The sequence below is a fragment of the Stenella coeruleoalba genome (genome assembly GCF_951394435.1).
Source record: "Stenella coeruleoalba genome assembly, chromosome: 18".
Taxonomy (NCBI): Eukaryota; Metazoa; Chordata; class Mammalia; order Artiodactyla; family Delphinidae; genus Stenella; species Stenella coeruleoalba.
In genome coordinates this window covers 64,313,231-64,335,206 of record NC_137164.1, presented here as the reverse complement: position 1 = coordinate 64,335,206, position 21,976 = coordinate 64,313,231, and the positions used below count along the sequence as shown (strand labels likewise).

At 38.8% G+C, this 21,976-nt stretch overlaps 1 protein-coding gene across 3 annotated transcripts in view; it reads left to right on the top strand.

The window, feature by feature from the left end:
* The first annotated feature begins 14,133 nt into the window (after positions 1 to 14,133).
* Positions 14,134 to 21,976, top strand: part of UGGT2 (UDP-glucose glycoprotein glucosyltransferase 2) — a 166,483-nt gene continuing 158,640 nt past the window's right edge. For all 3 annotated transcript variants that reach the window (XR_013824820.1, XM_079902835.1, XM_079902836.1), the window contains exon 1: positions 14,134 to 15,298. Coding sequence is in view for 2 of the 3 variants with exons in the window: in XM_079902835.1 (XP_079758961.1) it covers positions 15,147 to 15,298 (152 nt within the window). In the remaining variant the exon portion in view is untranslated. The remainder of the gene's footprint in view (positions 15,299 to 21,976) is intronic.

Below are 21,976 nucleotides of genomic sequence, written 5' to 3'. Positions count from 1 at the left end.
AATAACTATTTGTTTTTTTAACAGGGATCCAATCAAGGCTCACACATTGTATTTTGTTGCTGCCTCCCTTGAGCATCTCTTTTAATCTAGGACAGTCCCATCATTTTTCCCCATAAGGCATTAACCTACAAAAGTTCAGGCCAGTTTTATTGCAGAATGCCCCCTCATCCTGAACTTGTTTGACTGTTTCTCACAACATTGTTTAACTTGTTCCTCTCTTCCCTGTACTTTCTATAAAGTGGAAATTAGGTTGAGAGGTTTGACTAGGTTCAGGTTTAACATTTTAGCCAAAAAGACTCCATAAGTGATGTTGTGTACATCTGATTGCACCTCATCAGAAGACACATGACATCACATTGTCTAACTCTGTGAGATGCTAAGTGTGATCACTCAGTTAAGGCAGTGTCCCCAGATCATTCTTATAAAGATACACTTTTCCCTTTGTAATTGATAAGTAAGCTCTGGGGTGATACTTTGGCACTGTTCAAATACCACATTCTCCAAAATCATTTTATGCAGTGGCTTTAGCACCTCTTCATGAGTTGTGTCTGAATGGAATATTACACTAGGGGTTTAAAATGTTGGTTTTCTGATGTTACCATTCCTTTTACATTTTATAGCTTTCTTTCCCCCACCACTTCCACTCCTACCTCTTTTCCCCTTCTCTCTTACTTGAGAATCATTGTGAAGCTGAGGGTATTTTTTATTCAACCTACTACTATTAATTACTGTCATCTTTGACCTCAGGTTATCATAAATCTGTCTGGTAGGAGCCTCTCCAAGCTTTCCTGCCTATTTGAATTCCCACTCATCTCTCTACCCATATCTCATACCATTTTATCTGTCACGTGTTCTTTACTGGGAGTGTTACGTGCCCTCTTCTTCTGTTCTCCTATTGTATGTTGCTTGTATCTCCGTTAACATAACTAATACTTTTGCATGGTAATTATTTATAGGTTTGTCTCTCCACTAATGTATATGGACCCTGAGAGAAGAGACATATTTATACTCAGTGTAGTCTCTATGAATATGAATTTTGACTGGTGGAATGAATCAGTGGTTTCTCTTGTTCAGTTTATCATTCCTCTCCAAGTTTGTTCTTTTCTTTCCTTTTCTTTTTTGCTATTTCTTTTACTTTAGTTTTATTGATGTATAACTGACACATAAAATTATAAGATATTTAAAGTATACATCGTGGTAATTTGATATATGTATACATTGCCAAAGGATTCACCCCATCTACTTAATTAACACATACATCACCTCACATATTTATCTCTTTTCTTTTGGTGAGAACATTTAGGTTCTACTCTCTTAGCAAATTTCAATTATACAATACAGTGTTAAGCTATAGTCACTATGTTATACATTAGATCCTCAGACCTTATTCATCTTATAGCTGAAAGTCTGTACTCTTTTACCAACTTCTCCCTATTTCTTGCGCCTTTTGGCAACAACTTTTCTCCTCTCTGTTTCTATGAGTTTGACTTTCTTTTTCTAGATTCCACATACAAGTGATACCATGCAGTATTTGTTCTTCTCTGTCTGGCTTATTTCACTTAGCATAATGCCCTCAAGGTCCATTCCTGATGTTGCAAATGGCAGGATTTCCTTCTTTCTCATAACTCAATTTTATACATATATATATATATGTACATATATATCCTATATAGAAATATCCTATACATACATTTGAGGTCAGTCTAAAACAATTAGTGATGTTCTTACAGAGATTTTTCAGATTGTTCTATTTAGTCCAAGCACTTCAAACTCAAGCACTACACTGCTTTCTTATTGACGCTTCCCTGGTTTCCAGGTGAGTCACCAGGATCAGAAAATGAAGGTGACAACAATGTCCTATTCTTAGTTTTTTGTGACATAGCAAAAACTTTTTTTTTAATAACAGAGTTTTTCACTCTGGACTATAGAAGAATCCTCAGTTCCAACAACTTACTGGCTCAACTACAGGCATTTCTTAGTGCCACAGTTAATAGTAACCAATTTTAGAGAATAAATTAGTATCCCTTTCTTACGGAATTGAATTGCCTCACAGTTAAAATTTAGGTGAATAATTTCTGACGAACACTGGCTAAAATGGCTTCTAAGACTGGCACGATGCCATTGTTATTGGTGACAAAATGCTGATGTCTTCTTTTACCTCCACAAAACCACAAATGATGTTTCTCTTCCAGCAATTAATCATGGACTGGACTGGTTGGATATCACATTCAGAGCCTTTTTAAACTGCGTCAACAAAAAATAATAGCCAATAGTAGTCTGTGGCGCACACTACACTTTCCAGAGTGGTTTAAAATATCTTATTTTAATCTTCAAAAAATAATCCATGTTTCAAGCGCAGATCTATATACCCAACTACCCATATCCTGTCTCTATTTGGATTCCTCACAAATCCCTCAAACGCAGTATGTCCAAAACTCATCAGTTCTCCTGGTTCAGTGATTGTCAACTTGCCCAAGCCAGAGTCCTGAGGCTCAGCGCTCACATAGTTATTTCTTTAATGTGTTCTCCCCCACACATTCAACCAACAAAGATTTTGCATTCTAACATCCTAATATCTTGAATCCTACACACCTCCTTGCCACATTCCACTTCAAATTCAACATGTCCAATACTGAACTCGCCTCTTGTCCCCTAAAACCTGCTCCATCTTCTCAGGTGACTAGAAACCCCTCCATCTAGTTGTCAGAGCTAGAAAACTGTAGGTCAGTCTGGATCCCTCATGCTCCACACAAACCGGACACCCACCCTTTTCCAGCCCTACTCTACCACCTTACTGACCCTTCATCCTCTCTTACCTGCACTATTTCAATCATCTTTTTCCTGATCTTTGGGGCTCAAGTTGGTTCTTCATATTGCTGCAGAATAACCTTTCTATTACATATGTCTGATAATATACTCTTCACTTTAAACCACTCTCAAAAGTGGCATAGAATTATGTTCAAAAACAAATGAAACGAATGTACTGTGCAAAAATTCAGGTTAGTGGCTACCTTTGGAGAGAAAGCTGTGGGTAATGAGTGTTAGGAGGCAGAAGGGCTATTGTCAATATGTACTATTTTTTGATCCTGGTGGAGTTTCCATGAATGTGATAGATATATGAAAATTTATCGACCTGTACAAGTATGATGGGTGCAGTTTTCTGTACATATGTTTTCCTTCAATTAAAAGTTAATAAAATCAAAAAATGATTAATTAGCCAGTTACCTTCCTATTATGGTTGAGCAATAGTTTCAGTTTTTTACAAACACCTTCATCATGGTGAGTTTCTTTTTTTTTTTTTTTTTTTTTTGCGGTACACGGACCTCTCACTGTTGTGGCCTCTCCCGTTGCGGAGCACAGGCTCTGGACGCGCAGGCTCAGAGGCCATGGCTCACGGGCCCAGCTGCTCCACAGCATGTGGGATCTTCCCGGACCGGGGCACGAACCCGTGTCCCCTGCATCGGCAGGCGGACTCTCAACCACTGCGCCACCAGGAAGCCCCATCATGGTGAGTTTCTGTTTTAATCACACTCAAAATCAAAAGTGTTCTGCTCTCAATAGTTAATCATCAATGACCAGCAGAAAGTCAAATGCTCATTTATTATAGATAGTTGGGATCTACTGATGTGTTTCATGTCATTGTGATAATGCACCACCTCACCGTGAAGCATTCTCTCTTCCAACGGGCAACCGTGCATCCACTCTACGGGATGATTCTTATCCACTCCCTTTTGTCACCACACTGTTTAATGCCGATGTGCGGCAGTTCTGTGAGACAGAGAGACATTTTGGTGTCACTAGCATCAATATGCTGACGCAGGAATGTCAATATGCTGATACAGGCTCAACTCTATGCCAGCTGGTATTACTATTCTACTCTTCCAGCCTGGCTGAACTCGAGATAAAAATGAAAGCCAAATGCTTAAACATCAATCCAGACAGAACAGCAGAAAAACTGGTGGGCAAAGAGACACCTTCTGAGTCAACGACAGACATTACTCTGACATTTTGAATTATAGGAACTTGGAACATAAATTTTAGGTGAAGGTATGACTTAAAATTCTCAATAGGATTTAATAAAAATCCACACTAATGTAACCACTGATTAGGGACATGTATGAATAGAAAACTCTGCTATGGGAACACGAAGTTATAACAATAAGAAACTGAAAGTCTCATAAAGCACCTATTAATGATGAAGTGATATAATGTATTATAACATGATATAATTGTAATATAATATGATAAATATATAATAGGATAATATGTTTACTTATATATTTGCATTTTAGTGTCTGCCATCTGCTAGGCATGCACAAGGCATTTTATAGAGATTATTTTATTTAATGAAGTTTTACACATACTTCTTGTGATGCATTACAATGAGGTAAAAAACAGTGAGACGTTCTCCCAAGTCAATGCCATTGTTCTTAGAGTTTTTATCCACTCTTTATTGTTTTTTGAGTACCCATACAGTGCTCACATTGGTAGTTTAATCTTCACTATAATCACATAAGTTAACATATTAACATAATGCACAAAAATACCTAAGTCCCCAGTAGCCAAGTGTCGGGAAATTTTGCCACACATGACTGACGGTCTCCACCCAGCCAGGGTGTACCCGCTGATCCGTATTTACCTACTGCCTAGCGCCCTCTAAGATGTTTCTGAGAAGTACATTCATATGCATCTCACCTATCTTTAGAAGTCCCAGCCCCACATGTTCTGGATGTAAAATGATTCAAAATAAAAAAAAATTCTGGGGCAAAAGACAAAAGTGCTAGTCCACTGGGTGTTTATACAGTTTGCGAGGAGGAAGCGGGACCACTGAGCTAAAGGTGTTGATGTGAGGAGAGAAGCCTGAACTACAGGGAAAAGCGTATAGAAGCCAAGGATGGATAAAGCGGGGACCCTGTAGAGCACAATAACCTGTGCCCTCTCAGTTTGTGTCCAGGTCCCTTTTTCTTCCAGCATAGCCATGAGCAGGGGCAGTGAATGACCTTCGAACACACCGAACAGCTCTTCCAAATAGCCCTCTGGCAACTCTAGTTTAGGTTTGGAAATGCATTCACATTCAATTAAAAATGAGTAATATCAGATTAACAGTAGAAGGGAAATGAAAAGAGGGAAGAGGAAAAAAAGACATGGGGCCCCAAAGTGGAATGGAGGTAAAAAAGCAAATAAATAGAAAGGTTAACAAGCCGAAAAGACAACCCTCAGAATGGGAGAAAATATTTGCAAACGAAGCAACTGACAAAGGACTAATCTCCAAAATATACAAACAGCTCGTGCAGCTCAATATCAAAAAAACAAACACCCCAATCCAAAAATGGACAGAAGACCTAAGTAGACATTTCTGCAAAGAAGATATACAGATTGCCAACAAACACATGAAAGGATGCTCAACATCACTAATCACTAGAGAAATGCAAATCAAAACTACCGTGAGGGATCACCTCACACCAGTCAGAATGGCCATCATCAAAAAATCTACAAACAATAAATGCTGGAGAGGGTGTGGAGAAAAGGGAACCCTCTTGCACTGTATGTGGGAATGTAAATCGATACAGCCACTCTGGAGAACAGTATGGAGGTTCCTTAAAAAACTAAAAATAGAAGTACCACGTGACCCAGCAATACCACTACTGGGCATATACCCTAAGAAACCCATAATTCAAAAAGAGTCATGTACCACAGTGTTCATTGCAGCTCTATTTACAATAGCCAGGACATGGAAGCAACCTAAGTGTCCATCAACAGATGAATGGATAAAGAAGATGTGGCACATATATACAATGGAATATTACTCAGCCATAAAAGGAAACGAAATTGAGTTATTTGTAGTGAGGTGGATGGACCTAGAGTCTGTCATACAGAGTGAAGTAAGTCAGAAAGAGAAAAACAAATACCATATGCTAACACATATATATGGAATCTAAAAAAAAAAAGAAAAACAGGTTCTGAAGAACCTAGGGGCAGGACAGGAATAAAGACGCAGATGTAGAGAATGGACTTGAGGACACGGGGAGGGGGAAGGGCAAGTTGGGACGAAGTGAGAGAGTGGCATGGACATATATACACTACCAAATGTAAAATAGCTAGCTAGTGGGAAGCAGCCGCATAGCACAGGGAGATCAGCTCAGTGCTTTGTGACCACCTAGAGGGGTGGGATAGGGAGGGTGGGAGGGAGGGAGACGCAAGAGGGAGGAGATATGGGAACATATGTATATGTATAACTGATTCACTTTGTTACAAAGCAGAAACTAACACACCATTGTAAAGCAATTATACTCCAATAAAGATGTTAAATTAATTAATTAATCAATAATAAAAAGGTTTACCAAGTCGGCTAATATTGTAAAATCTCCTCTTTCTTTCCATCCCTGTTTCCTTCTCAGTATCTCCATTGGACACAATATACACATCATATAAATCCCCTGTTTGATGTGCTATTGGAAGTGTCTCTGCGCTTCTTTCTTTTCCTAATTCTAGAGCTGAATTATACACTCAGAATAAGATGAGGAAGTAAATGGGAAGAATGAATTTCTCTGGTCTTCCTTTAGCTCGGCAAAAATAATCCTTTTGGCTTTTGAAATAAAACAAATTGTTATTTAGTTATATCTAGATTAGTTGCTGGGTCAGGAGGATTTTAAACCAAAATAACACAAATGACGTAAGTTTTCTTGGCTCATGATACTTGATACAACTAATTTTAGACAAAGCGATTTTTTAGCACTTGCAGCTGCAAATATAACCGATTCAAGATAAAAGCACTAAATTTTGATGTTTTGTTACTTTTTAATTGTAGTATTTTTTAAATAAAGGCATGTCTTAACTTACTGCATTGGACTTTCAAGTGTTTCTTCAACAAATTAAACCCACATTATGGTACTTATATTAGGCTAGAAGGTATTTACTTATGGCAGGCCGTCCATTTCCTGATGTTGCCTTACAACTTGTCCTTTGGCTTCTAGAATCTAACTCCCCATAGTTTCCAGGTTAATCCATTGCCTCAAAATGAAACCAGAAGGGATACATGGTGTAGCGAACACAGCCAGCTGTCAACAGGATGCGTATGATATTCTGGTTCCTTTGTAACAGAATCCCAATTTAGTTGGGAGAAATAGGGAAAATGTGCCCAGCATTTCCGACACCAAGATGTGACCAGATGGCAGAGAACTAGTTAATAGAGGTCAGAGAAAGTCATTCGCTAGGGCTTCCAGGAAAGTTTATTAAATATAGCCAATTCGGTTGGCATCCAGGTTTTACGTTTTGTCCTTTCTCTTTCTTCTTCCTCCTGCCAAGAAAATATAAGTGATGCCTGGAGACATAGGAGTCATCTATGACGGGTTAAAATCCACACAGTAAACATGGCAGAACAAAAAGACACAAAAGATTGGGCACCTTTCAGCTGGCAAGTAGCTCTAGATTGCCTACTGCCAGTTTTATGAGAAAAAATATGATCTCTTACTGGCTTAAGCTACTCTTCTGGGGTTGTTGATATTGTCAGCCTAACTCAATCTCTTAGGTGATACGTTGAGAGATAATCTGAGTGAAGCATTGACGGAGGGACAAAAACAAAGGAGAGTGTCTTGTGCTCACACAATTATGGAAGTTACTTACTTGGGTACTCCTAAATTAGCTCTCGAATTAGTGTCAAACCTTATATTTCAAATATACTTTGAGCGGTTAGTGAAATGTAAATCAAAACCTCAGTGAGTTATCACCTCATCCTCGTTAGGATGGCTACTATAAAAAACAAAACAAGCAAACAAGCAAAAAACCCAGAAACCTTTGTGCCCTGTTGGTGGAAATGTAAAATAGTTTAGCCACTATGGAAAAGAGTATCAGTTCCTAAAAAATTTTAAAATAGAATTTCCATATGATCCAGTTATTCCACTTCTGGGTATACATTTGTGTGTTCAAAAAAATTAAAAGCAGTGCATCCGAGAGACACTCATGTTCGTAGCAGCACTACTCACAAAAGATGAAAGCCTCCCAAGTGTCCAACAGATGAAGGGTAAACAAATGTTGCATGTAAATACAATGGAATATTATTCAGACTTGAAAAGGTAGGAAATTTTGACACATGCTGCAACATGGATGAACCTTGAGTACATTAATGGAAACCAAGTAAGCCAGCCATAAGATGACAAATACTGCATGATTCCACTTATATTAGGTATCTAGAGTAGTCAAATTCACACAGACAGAAGTAGAATGGTAGTTGAGAGGGCCTGAGGTGGGGGAGAAATGGTGAGGTGTGTTTTAATGGATAAAGGGTTTTGGTTTTCCAAGATGAAAAAGTTCTGGAAATGGGCTATACAACAATGTGACTATACTTACTACTGAACTGCACACTTAAAAATGGTTGAGATGATTATTTTTACATATGTGTATTTTACCACAATTAAAAAAAATACTTTTACCAGTTGTAGCATCTGATAATGTACATATCCACTGAAGTGGACTTTCTAGGAGGTTTGTTTAAATAGGAAAATTCTGGAATGTTTGTCTGAAAAATTAATTTAATTGCTTTATGGTCATTTTGTGTAGTTGTTTCATTGAAAGCACTGAAAATAATTGACCAAAAGAAAACTGAAATATTCTAGAGAAGTTACAATTCTAATCCATTCCTCACTTAATATTCAGGATATATTAGTTGAGCACTTATTATCAGCTAAACCCCACGCAAGGAACTGGAGATACATGGTGACTAAGACGTTATCTCTACATCCTGGTATAATAGAAAAGGCATGGGCTTTGCTGTTACACCAGATGCAAAAGAATGAAAGTGAATTCTAGCTAAAAGGTATAACATTCACATTAAACAGAGTACACAAAAGGGCCTAGTAAGCTAAGGAAAGGGAAAATAATTTTAAGAATAAGGAACATGGTAATGAGATTGAGGACAAAGGTATGGGTACATGGGATCAGACTGTTAAATATTTTTAAATGTTTGTTTGCTTTTTAAACACAAGGAAAGTAAAATAGCCATAGAAAGATTCTCTAAAAACTTAGCCATTCCAACAGAGGGTATTTCTGAACAACACTGCAAGATTTAGAACATCGGCAGAGGATCTTCCAGGAAATGAAGAAACCATAGCCAGTATTCAATTAAACATTATAAAAATCTAAGTGTTTCAAGCAGTATATACATAAGGAATTTCATCTTAATTCTGTAGGCAGTGGAGAAGCGTCAGGGTTTTTTAAGGAAGACATGGACATAATTCATTTTGTGGCTTTTTATTTCGCTTTGTAAAAATTATGAACCACATCACCGGCAAGTAAGATCCATGTACCCACCACCTTTCCTAAGACTTAGACTACTACCAATATCTTTGAAGCTCTCTGTGGGTCCATCTTTGATCTCATCTTTTTTCCTTACCCAGAGATAATAAATGTACTGAATTTTGTGTTAATCATTCCCTTACTTTCATTAGAGTTTATATGTCTCCCTAAAGTTTATATCATTTGGTACTATCTCTTTTTGAACCCCATGTAATAGATTCCTAGTACACGTATGCTTTCGTGACTTGCTTTTTCACTGACATGTTTTCGAGATTCATCTGTTTATCTATATAGCTGTGACTATTGTCACTGCTGTTAGTATTCTATTGAACGAATAAACCACAATTTATTTTGTTATTCTACTTCAATGGATATTTGAGTATTTTGTTATTCTACTTCAACGGATATTTGAGCTGCACCTAGTTTTGTTGTTGGTGTTATTATTATAAACAATAATTCTATGAGCTTTCTTGCATAGATTTCCTGCAAAACTTTCTTAGAACCAAAGGTTGGCATACTATAGCTCATGGGCCAAATATGTATAGCCCGAGAGTTAAGAATTTTTTTTAATTTTACAAAAAGCAAAAGAAGATTTCATGATATGTGAAAATAGGGAATTTGGTGTCCTTAAGTAATGTTCTTTGGAACATATTCACATCCATTTCTTTACATATTGTCTATGGCTGCATTCATGCTGCAATGACAGTGCTGACACCTAAGTCATTTATACTTTCCTCAAAGTGTAGTCACACTACCTATTCTTTGAGGCTTTTCTTAAGACAGTCTCCTCCTTTAATTCCTCTCACAGTTATTGTAATGTGGCAGACCTTCAGATCTTGTCACATAAAACTTATGTACTTTTTATGTACTGTACTACCTTCCTAAACAAATGACAGTGTCACTTAAGGTTTGAGACCGTGTTTCATGACATAAATGTAAAGTAGCTGCTTTACACATGACTATTTTTGTGGTCAATAATCATGACAGTATTTTTCAGATGCTTCCCTAGGGATTGAAAGAATTTGTACAGCTTCTCAAAGTGCTAGATTTAAACTCAGGAAATAATTTTAATGAGAAAATTTGCTTTTCATTGGTTTATTGGTTCAACAAGATTTCTTAAAAATGTGTCTTCTTCTGGACTTTTATAGAACTTTATTAACTTTTCTCTGTAATAATATATTGATATAAGTTCTTATGTTCTTACTACACTCTAAGGCCTTTGAAGACATTTTATCTCAGTATTTTTCCCAGTTTTTGATACAGTCTTCTTCCCATAGATGATGTACAATATATTTTGAAGAAAATAATGTTTGTGCACATAACTATACAAACTTCTACTAGAAGATGTAAACACAGAATATACTTTTCTTTGTCTTCTACCAACACATTTCAATCCTGGGTGTTTTGCTGAAGAAATAAAACAAATAATAAAAGCAGCAGAATAGTGACTTAGCAACCTTTGAATGCATAATTATAAAATACTGACCACGTATATAAGAACAGAAGGTTGTTACATAGCAGATTTAAAGTTCTAATATCATCCCAAATAATTAATTTAAAAATTATGTATTTCACATAGTTAATTTGCTATTTGAAAATTTCATCAAACACACCTGGAATTAAAGATTTGTGAGGCATTTGTAATCTATTTTAAGTAAAATATGCAAACCTAAAAAATCACGGTTACTGTTGATACGTAAAGGAAACTAAACCATTACTCTTTGGTTATGATTTTGGGGTAATCTGGCTAAGGGAGGAAAAGCATAACAGATTACTTAAGCCTATAAATTCTTCCCACATGGAATGAAGAGCAGGATTTTCGTGTCCAGTAGCCCCCTCTTATCTGTGGTTTCACCTTCTGAGCTTTCAGTTACCTGCAATCAACTGTGGTCCAAAATATTAAATGGAAAATTCTAGAAATAAGCAATTCATAAGTTTTAAATCATACTCCATTCCCAACGGAGGGATGAAATCTTGAGCCATCCCACTGGAGAAGTGAATCATCCCTTTGTTCAGTGCATCCACTGAACAAAGTCACTTAGTAACCATCTGTCTGGGTTATCAGATCAACTGTTGGGATATCGCAGTGCTTTGTGTTCAAATAACCCTTAGCTTACTTCACAATGGCCCCGAAGCACAAGAGTAGTGATGCTGGCAAATCAGGTATGCCAAAGAGAAGCCTTAAAGTTATTTTTTTTAAGTGGAAAGGTGAAAGTTCTTGCCCTAATAAGGAAACAACAATCACATGCTGAGGTTGCTAAGATCTACGGTAAGAACGAATCTTCTATCTGTGAAATTGTGAAGAAGGAAAGAGAAATCTATGCTAGTGTTGCTGTCGCACCTCAAGCTGCAAACTTTATGGCCACAGTGCATGATAAAGTTAAGATGCAAAAGGCTTTATATTTGTACGATAAGGTATTTTGAGAGGGAGAGAGACCACCTTCACGTAACTTTTATCATAGTATGTTGTTATAATTGTTCTATTTTATTATTAGTTATAGCTGTCAATCTCTGTGTCTCATTTATCATAGGTGTGTGTGTACAGGAAAAAAAATAGTATAGATAGGGTACTATCTATGGTTTCGGGCATTCACTGGGGGCCTTGGAACATATCCCCCGAGGATAAGGGGAAATTGTTGTGTTTAAGATACTCAAATTAAAAAATGAGAATAGAGTCTTTCTTAATAAGGGATATCTGGAAGACCTAGGGGTGATAATTTTTAAAAGCCATTGCAGCTGTGAGACTTTATTTAGGTGGAGAAAATTAAAGTTTTATTCTACTGCATGATAATTTGGCAGTAACAGTAACCACTATTCTCATTAAATAGTCTATGCTGTGCCTAAAAATAATTCAAGATGATTTATTCTATTAAACACAATATTCTTATTATAAAGCATTCATTAATCACTTCTTCCACATACAGTGAAAACTGCTATCCTCATCAATTTCCATTCATATTATCCCGATGTGAATAACTTTGAATAACATTTTGCTAAGAAATATTAAAGTGCAATTGTGTCCCTGAACTACATTCAGTTCACAGCCAATCTGTGCCAAAGGATTATGGATAATAGAGGTTGGAATACTTTGTTGCTCCACTAACTTGAGTGACTTTTACTGAGTCACTTAATTTTTGCATTTTAGTTTTTCTATCTGTCCTTAGAAATGACATATAGAAGAGACCTTAATGTTAGTTCACAGCCTCAGGAGTTCCCCAGGTGAAATTAGAATCCGGCCCCCACATACAGATGGCAAAGAGAGACCAGAGAATTAGGAAGATTACTCCAGATTGGCAGGTGGCAGCTTTCATCAGCAAGGGAAACTTACACACGAGGCTTGTTATAGGGGGCTACAAGAATAATAGAGCTCTGCACCCACCCGCCAGAATCTTAAAAGTTCATATAGAGGTCTTAATGGGGCTCAGGCATGTATACAGTCCAGATGGTCTCAATAACATTATTCTCTCAGGCTGCTTCCTTGAAGTGGTTCCTAGTGCAGAAGCCGTGAGTGAAATGCACATTCCAAAGAGGGAGTAAGGAGTCTCTGATGGCCCAGGTTCTGCTCAAGGGTCAGCCTGTGGTCATGTCCGCTCAGTGACTTCTTCCAACACTTAAATATCATTCAATCCTACTCTTTCTTTTGTTCTGCAGTAGAGGATTATGCCCAGGGATGCCCAGTCTGAGGAATATTTCAAACCCATTTAAATTTCTAGAAAAATACTATATAAGCTAAAATGTATAATAATTATGTAAACAAATAGCCCTGCATTAGATTAATTTCATTATATTTAAAAGAGAAATGTATTCCTCACTATTCTGAACTCAAATGTACTGGAATGTATAATAATATACGTTTTAGTAGTGTCCTTTAATAGTGTATTGCATGTGACTTTTTAAATGGCAAATCAACCCATCAGATATGCTGACATTTAAAACATTCACTGCTAATAGTTTATTTCCTTCATCCCACAAGCTCAGTCAAAAATTCACTCCAAAAATAAGTGGAAATGAGGAGTTAATTAAAGTACATACCTGTGAAGGATTCATAATATGTTCTTTCTTATGCTCTATGCATAGAAATGAAGCTCCTTACTCATCTGCATTAGATCGCTGCCTACCAATCCATAAAACAAGGGCTCTTCAATATTTATTGAGCCTCAGTAACGTACTGTGCTAGGTACTGCAAGGGATGCTAAAAATGAATAAGGCATGAGCCCTCAGGGAATATATCATCTCTAGTAGAATAAATAAGCACTGTGTTCAAATTCTAAAGTGAGAATTATAAGTGGTTTATGACAGTTAAAATCAAGAGCTTATGGGAATTTAAAGGAGGGATAGATCATACCAAGTGGGAGCCATCAGGAAAGGAAGGCTAACCTCAGGAAGTGAGACCTGAGTAGAATTTCCAGAGCAAGGTCTTCCAAGAAAAGGTATATACTTACTAAGCAAATGAGGGGAAAAGAAAAAGTGTAGTGGTCATGTTTCAGCAACTTGGAGAGACCCAGATTCCCTACAGAGCAAGGGAGTCATGGGGGGAAAAAGGAATAGATCAGTGCATCCCCTAAACTAGTTTCCCCGGCTGCTGCGTCCCTTTACCATATATTTTAATATTTACAATAAATTTCCTCTCTTCTGAATAGAAAAAGAATCATTCCTGACTAGCAGCCAGAATCTTGAGGCTTCACCACTGCCCAGTTAAATAAAACGGAGTATTTTGAGTTGATGAGTCATATGTACTGGAAAACCAGTTAGCTCTGTTCCAAGGTTTTGTTTTTGAACCTGATGAGTTTTCGGGTCAGACAGTCCTTGGATGAAATCGAGACCCAATCACAGCTGTGTCATTTTGGCTGATAACGACAAAAACAACTATCATTTTTCTACGCATTTTCACCTGTAACCTTCTAAAACAGCTCTTCTCAAAACTTTAACGAGCAAAGCTATCACGTGGGGTGCCTGTTAATCTAGGGGCTTGGAGTCAGTAGGGCTGGGGTGGGGCTTGAGATTCTGCATTTCTAATAAGCTCCCCGGTGATGCTGAAGCTTCTGGTCTGTGGACCACTTTTGAGAACAAAGGCTAAAAGCATAATTCCCAGCCAGCAGTATCAGCATCACCTGGGAACTTGATGGATGTGAAATGCAAATTATCAGCCCCCACACCAAACCTACTTAATCAGAAACACCGGGATGAGGCCCAGCATCCTGGGTTTTAACAAGCCCTCCAGGTGATGTCACTGGTTTTCGCATACTCGAAGCACCTGGGGGGAAGGGCGGATTAAATACTATTGATGCCTGAATCTCACCCCCGGATATTGCCCTGTAATTGGTGCGTGGTGTGGTCTCGGCATAGGACTTTTTAAAAGATCGACCAGGTGACTCGAATATGCAATAAAATTTGAGACTCCCACGAGGTAGGTATTTGAACTTGATAGGCCTTTTTTCCGCCTGTGCAATGTGGATAACAACCACGCTGGTTCGTGCTTTCGCTTCCAGATTTTGCCATCTCCAGCCAGCCTTAGTTGGCCAAAATCCCACTTCAGTCTCCTGGCCGCGTGCCCCAGAGTCTCTGTCCGAGAACCGGAGGTCCCAGTTGTGGACCCGCCGGAGCATCAGCCACACTCCGCATTCCGGCGCCGCCCGCACCTACGTGGCTCAGGGCTCAGTCCTCTGCGGCTCAAGGGACTGCGCCAGAGCGCTCGGCGCATGCGCTCGGCCCAAGCCAGGCCCCGGTCCGAGTAACGGACTCGGGCTCCCTCCACCGGAAGTGGGCGGGCGCGCTGCGGGAGGAGCCGGGGGTAGCTTAGTAGCTGTGGGCTGTGGGCGCCGGGTCTGGGGGGATCGCGCTTCCTCCGCCGCGCCATGGCGAAGGCCGGCGACGTGGTGCGGCTGCTCCTGGGCTCCACCGCACTCTGGCTCTCGCTGTTCGGCGCGCGGACCGCCTCCGCGTCCAAGGCGGTGACTGCCAACTTGGCCGCGAAGTGGCCGGAGACCCCGCTGCTGCTGGAGGCCAGGTGAGTGCGGGCCGGACCGTCTGCCGAGCCGGCGCGGAGGGAGGGTCCGGGGGGTCCGGAACGCACCGGCGGCCGGGACCCCGACGGCGCCTGGGACGCCGTCTCTTAGCCCGCCGGCAGTCAGCTTCTTGCACCGCCGCTGGTGCTTTGACCCCCAGAGCATCACCTCCTCCCCTGCTACCCTGTGCGTCGCACTCACTTGCAGTTTCTTTCCCCCGCCTTCGTACTTTGCCTCATCCACGGGTTTTGAAACTTTAATTCGTTTGGATTTTCTTAGCGTTTACGAAAGAGGAAAGGAAGAATGGGAGGTAGACTGTGGCGTTTAATGCAAGCTCTTCAATTGATGTAGGCAGTTCTTTTTAGGAACCGGTATTTGAAGCACCTGGTTTCAAGATGATAACATTATTCGGTCAGCTCCTAGGCTTCCTGTGGAGAAGACAGCTTCGCAAAGCCATTACTTCTTTCTGAATCTCATTCACTGGGTTTAGTGCATAAGGTTTCATTTATTGTGGAGAAACAAAACTTGGAGCTATTGAATTTTGCTCTTAGTATTCCAGGAGTTAAACAAAATTTGAAAGTTTTCTTTTTTTAACCGGCATGAAGTTTTAATGCCGGTTGCATTTGTAGTTCACCAAAGCAACAGCTTTTGGTTCTAAAAAGAGTCTTTGTCGCCCTACGTGACATTACATGTGTAAGATATTGATACTAAAACAGATTTTTAAATTGAGCTATAATTGATGTAGCGTATTAGTTTCAGGTGTACAACATAATGATCTGATGTATTTACATGTTGTGAAATGATCACCCCGTAAGTCCAGTTAACGTCTGTCACCACACGTAGTTACACAAGTTTCTTTTCTTGTGATGAGAACTTTTAAGATCTTTCTTGGCAGCTTTGCAATCTACAGGACAGTATTAAAACTATAGTCATCATGCTGTACATTACATCCCCATGACCTATTTATTTTGTAGCAGAAAATTTGTACTGTTTGACCACCTTCACCCATTTCACCTGCATTCCTGCTTCTGGCACCCAATCTGTTCTCTGTATATGAGCTCATTTGTTTATTGTTTTTGCGTGTGTTTTAAGATTTCATAGGGTATTTGTTCTGTTATTTCACTGAGCAAAATGCCCTCAGGTCCGTCCGCGTTCTCACAAATAGCAGGATTTCCTTTCTTATGGCTGAATGATATTCGTGTGTGTGTACCACATTTTTTGTATTCATTCATCATTCAGTGGATTCTTAGGTTGTTTCCATATCTTGGCCATTGTAAATAATGCTGCACTGAACATAGGAGTGCTTACATTTTTTCCAGTCATAGTGTTTTCACTTCCTTTGCATAAATACCCAGAAGTGGAATTGCTGGATCATGTGATAGTTGCTTTTAAAAATTTTTGACGAACCTCCATACTATTTTCCATAGTGGCTGCACCAGTTTACATTCCCCACAACAGTAAACAAGGGTTCCTTTTTCTCCACATCCTCTCCAACACTTGTTATCTCTTGTCTTTTTTTTTTTTTTTTCTGTGTTACGTGGGCCTCTCACTGTTGTGGCCTCTCCCGTTGCGGAGCACAGCCTCCGGACGCACAGGCTCTGCGGCCATGGCTTACGGACCCAGCCGCTCCCCAGCATGTGGGATCTTCCCAGACCGGGGCACGAACTCATGTCCCCTGCATCGGCAGACGGACTCTCAACCACTGCGCCACCAGGGAAGCCCTATCTCTTGTCTTTTTGATAATAGCCCTATTCTAACAGGTGTGAGGTGATATCTCACTGTGGTTTTGATTTGCATATTTCTGATGATTAGTGATGTTGAGCACCTTTTCATGTACCTGTTAGCATTTGTATGTCTTCTTTAGAAAAATGTCTATTCAAATTCTGTCCAGTTTTTAATTGGATTGTTTGGTGTTTTTTTTTCCTATTGAGTTGTATGAGTTCTTTACATATTTTGATTATTAACCCCTTATCAGATATATGATGTTCAGATATTTTCTCCCATTCAGTAGTTGCTTTTTCATCTTGTTAATGATTTCCTTTGCTGCGCAGAGGCTTTTTAGTTTGATATGGTCCCACTTGTTTATTTTTGCATTTGTTGTCTTTGGTTTTGGTGTGAAATACAAAAAAATCATTGCCAAGAGTGATGTCAAGGAGCTACTGCCTATGTTTTCTTCTAGGAGTTTTATGGTTTCAGGTCTTATGTTCAAGTCTTTAATCTATTTTGAGTTACTTGTGTATGGTGTAAGATAGTGGTCTAGTTTCATTCTTTTGCACACGGCTATCTGGTTTTCCCAAAAGCATTTTATTGAAGAGACTGTCCTTTCCCCATTGTATATTCTTGGCTCCTTCATCATAAATTTCCCCATTGTATATTCTTGGCTCCTTCATCATAAATTTCCCCATTGTATATTCTTGGCTCCTTCATCATAAATTAATTGACCATATATGCGTGGATTTGTTTCTGGGCTCTCTATTCTGTCCCATTGATCTATGTGTGCCAATACCATACTGTTTTCATTGTATAGCTTTGTAATATAGTTTGAAGTCAAGGAGCATTTAGCTCTAGCTTTTCTTAAGATTATTTTGAATTTGGGGGTCTTTGTGGTTCCATGCAAATTTTAGGATTGTTTGTTCTATATCTGTGAAAAATGGCATTGAAATTTTGATAGGGGTTGTGTTGACCCTGGATATTGCTTTGCATTGTATGGAGAACTTTAACAATATTCTTCCAATCCATGGACATAGAATATCTTTCCATTTATTTGTCTTGTCTTCATTTATTTGTGTTGTCTTCAATTTCTTTCATCATTGGCTTATAATTTTCAGTGTACAGGTCTTTCACTGCCTTGGTTAAATTTATTCCTAGGTATTTTTTTGATGCAATTGTAAACAGGATTGTTTTTTAAATTTCTCTTTCTGATAGTTCATTATTAGTGTATAGAAACCCAACAGGTTTTTGTATACTGTTTTGTATACTGAATTCATATATTCTCACAGTTTTTTTTGGCAGAGTCTTTAGGGTTTTCTATATATAATGTCATGTCATCTGAAAATAGTGACAGTTTGGTTTCTTCCTTTCTGATTTGGATGCCTTTAATTTCTTTTTCTTGCCTAACTGCTCTGGCTAAGACTTTAAGTACTAAACTGAACAAAAGTGGTGCGAGTGGGCATCCTTGTCTTTTTCCTGATCTTGTGCCTGACTATGATTTTACCTGTGGGCTTGTTGTATATGACCTTTATTATGTTGAGGTACATTTCCTTTATACCCACTTCGAGTTTTTACTCTTAATGGATGTTGAAATTTTTCAAATGCTTTTTGTTTTTGCATCTATTGAGCAGATCATATGATTTTTATCCTTAATTTGTTAATGTGGTGTTTCACATTTATTGATTTGTGGGTGTTGAACCATCCTTGCATCCCTGGAATAACTTGATTATGGTGTATGATCCTTTTAATGTATTACTGTATTCAGTTTGTTAATATTTTGTTGAGGATTTTTGCATTTATGTTCATCAGGAATATTGACCTGTAATTTTCTTGTGGTGTCCTTTTCTGGTTTTGGTATAAGGATGATGTTGGTCTTGTAAAATGAGTTTGGGAGTGTTCCTTCCTCTTCTCTTTTTGGAAGAGTGTGAGGATTGGTATTAATTCTACTTTAAATGTTTGGTAGAATTCACCAATGAAGCTGTCTGGTTCTGGACTTTTATTTGCTGGGAAGCTTTTGATTACTGATTCAATCTCCTTATTAGTAATAAATCTGTTTGGATTTTTCTGTTTTATGGGTCAGTATTGATACTTTGTATATTTCTAGGAGTTTATTAATTTCTTCTAGGCTGCCTAATTTGTTGATGTATAATTGTTCATAGTAGTCTCTTATGATCCCTTGTACTTCTGTGGTATCAGATGTAATAAAACAGTTTTTATTAAATAAACTATTCTAGTTTAAAATATGTCCCCTTCCTCTACCTTTTCCCCAGTTTCTCCCATAGCTTGCATGGATCTGATCTCATACTCAGTTCCAAATCAGTCTAACTTCTCCCCGTATTAGGCTGATAGTTGCAGTGTTTCAATTTCTGCTTGCCTCAGGAGTCTTAGAACTGAAACTCCTGTAGGATGCTCTTTAAGGCCCTTCACAATCTAGCCACACTCTGATGTACCAACCCCATTACTTTTAGTGGGTTGAATGGTGGCTCCCCAAAAGATATGTCCATATCCTAACCCCTGGAACCTGTGAATGTTACCTTATTTGGAAAAAGTATCTTTGCTGATGTAATTGAGTTAAGGGTCTTGAGACAAGATTGTTATGGATCTGGATGGGTGCTAAATCCAATTTCCTTATAAGATAAAGAAGAGGAGAAGACACATACAAGGAGGAGGAGGACATATGAATAGAGACAGAGATTGGATTGGTGTAGCCACAAGCCAAGGAACACCTTAAGCCTCCAGAAGCTGGAAGAGGCAAGGAAAGGTTCTCCCCTAGAGCCCTTGGAGGGAGTGTAACCCTACCAATACCTTGATTTTGGACTTTTCCAGAACTGTGAGACAGTTTCTGTTGCTTTAAGTCACCAAATTTTTGGTAATTTATTACACCAGCAATAGGAAACTAATTTGATTTTGTACCTTGAAGTGGGGATACTGCTGTAATACCTAAATACCTAAAAATGTAGAAATACCTGTTGAATCCGGAAGGAGCTGGAAGAGGTTTGAGAAACGTAGAAAAAGCCTAGATTGCCTTGAAGAGACTGTTGGCATAAATACGGACATTAAAGGCGATTCTGTTAAGGACTTAGAAGAAAGCGTGAAGCATGATAGGAAAAAGCTTCTGTCATCTTAGAGAATACTTACATGATTATGAATAAAATGTTGGTAGAAATATGAACATTAAAGGCACTTTTGGCAAGGGCTTAGAAGGAACTGAGGGATGTGTTATTGGAAATAAAGAAAGATGACCCTTGTTATATAGGCAGAAATCTAGCTGAATTAGATTGTACAGTTGTGTGGGAAGCAGAACATGTAAGCGATGAACTTGGATAGTTAAGAGGATTTCCAAGCAAAGTGTTAAAGGATTTCCAAGCAAAGTATCATCTGGTTTCTCCTTGTTGCTGTAAAATGCAAGAGGAAAGAGAGAAATTGAAAAAGGAACTGTGAAAGAAAAAGGAAGCAGCCTTTGGTAATTTGGGAGGCTCTCAGCCTATCCAGATTGCGAAGGTTGCTAAAATTAGGAAACTCGGTGTTGGGAATGCATGCTCTGTAAAGAAGGCCAAATGTGTGGCTGGATATCTTTTGTTGTATAGATTAGGTGTGCGACTTGTGGATCCACTCAGCTATCTCGGCAGATGCCAGGAATAAAGAGGGGCTTATCCAGGAGAAGGATCTGGGGAGGATCCTTGTGTAATGGCATGACCCTGGTGAGATACGTAGAAGAACCCCAAGGATTTTGATTGTTGCATCAATAGAAACACTGCCTGCTTGGATCAAAAGGGACAGAGACAGGATGAAATGAGAGAAGGCTGCCAGACTTCCAAAATTCTACAGGCAGGAAGTTGGCTGATAGAACTACATGGCTGCAAATGTGTGCTACACTTCAAGAAAAAGGGAGAATGACACTGAGGGCAAAGCCATGGCGGGCAGCACAGAGGGTGGAGCAATAAGCCACGGAGAGTTATGCTCAAGTCTTAAAAACCTAACAGAATCTTGTGCTGCAATTCGAACTTGCTTGGGATTGATGACTCCTCTACTCTCTACTTTCTCCCTTTTGGAATTGGAATATCTGTCTTTGGGATTTGGAACACCTATCTCACCACTGCATTTTGGAAGCATGTAATTTTTTAGTTCTACAGGTCCACGTGTGGAGGAGAAGTTTGCCTCTGGATGGATCGTACAGGGCCTCCCTCATACATAGTTTAGATAATTCACACGATGAGATTTGAGACATCTGATGATATTTACTCATATGTATAAATTCTGCCATATGGAAGAAGTCTTTTACCTGTGAATGCACAATAAATGAGCATGTCAGTAGTTGTTTGGTCAAGTCAATTAGGGAATAAGTGTTGCGCTCTACTTTTCTCAAGGTTTTGTACCATCCCTGTCCTTTTCAGGTCACATCCTATTTAGTATTCCCCATAGTTTCCTCTGCTTTTAGCCTGTTTGTTTGTTTCAATGCCATTGAGTTGGATACCATTAATAGCAAGAGTTGCTTTGAAGTTGCTTATTGCTTTAAATCCCTATGTCTGTCCTGTTTCTGTTGATGAATTAATCAGTTTTTCTCCTTTTCACCTCCTTTTCCCCCTTTAGTGACCATCTCAGACTCACAAGCATTTATCACTCTGCATGTGTCTGGAAGTCCTCAATACTTCCCATTTATATTAAGCATTAGTTTAGGTTTACTGAGGCTTAAAAGAAAGATAAGGTGGGCAGTAACAAAGTCTGTACTGTCTGTTTGGTGGTTGTGTCTCTTCTGGTTTAAATAGTTAAATCTACATGTTTTAGTTGTCTTGCACTTTGTTTCATACAGGACTGAATAATCTTTCACTTATTCCATTATTTCCAAAAGGCTTTATATTGCTTTGGCTATTTTTTTTATTACTTACACTCTGTGGATAAATGGAAGTTTCTTTGGGCTTCAAGACCAAAGACCTAATGCAATACACCAATTTTCTGTTAATTTTTTGATT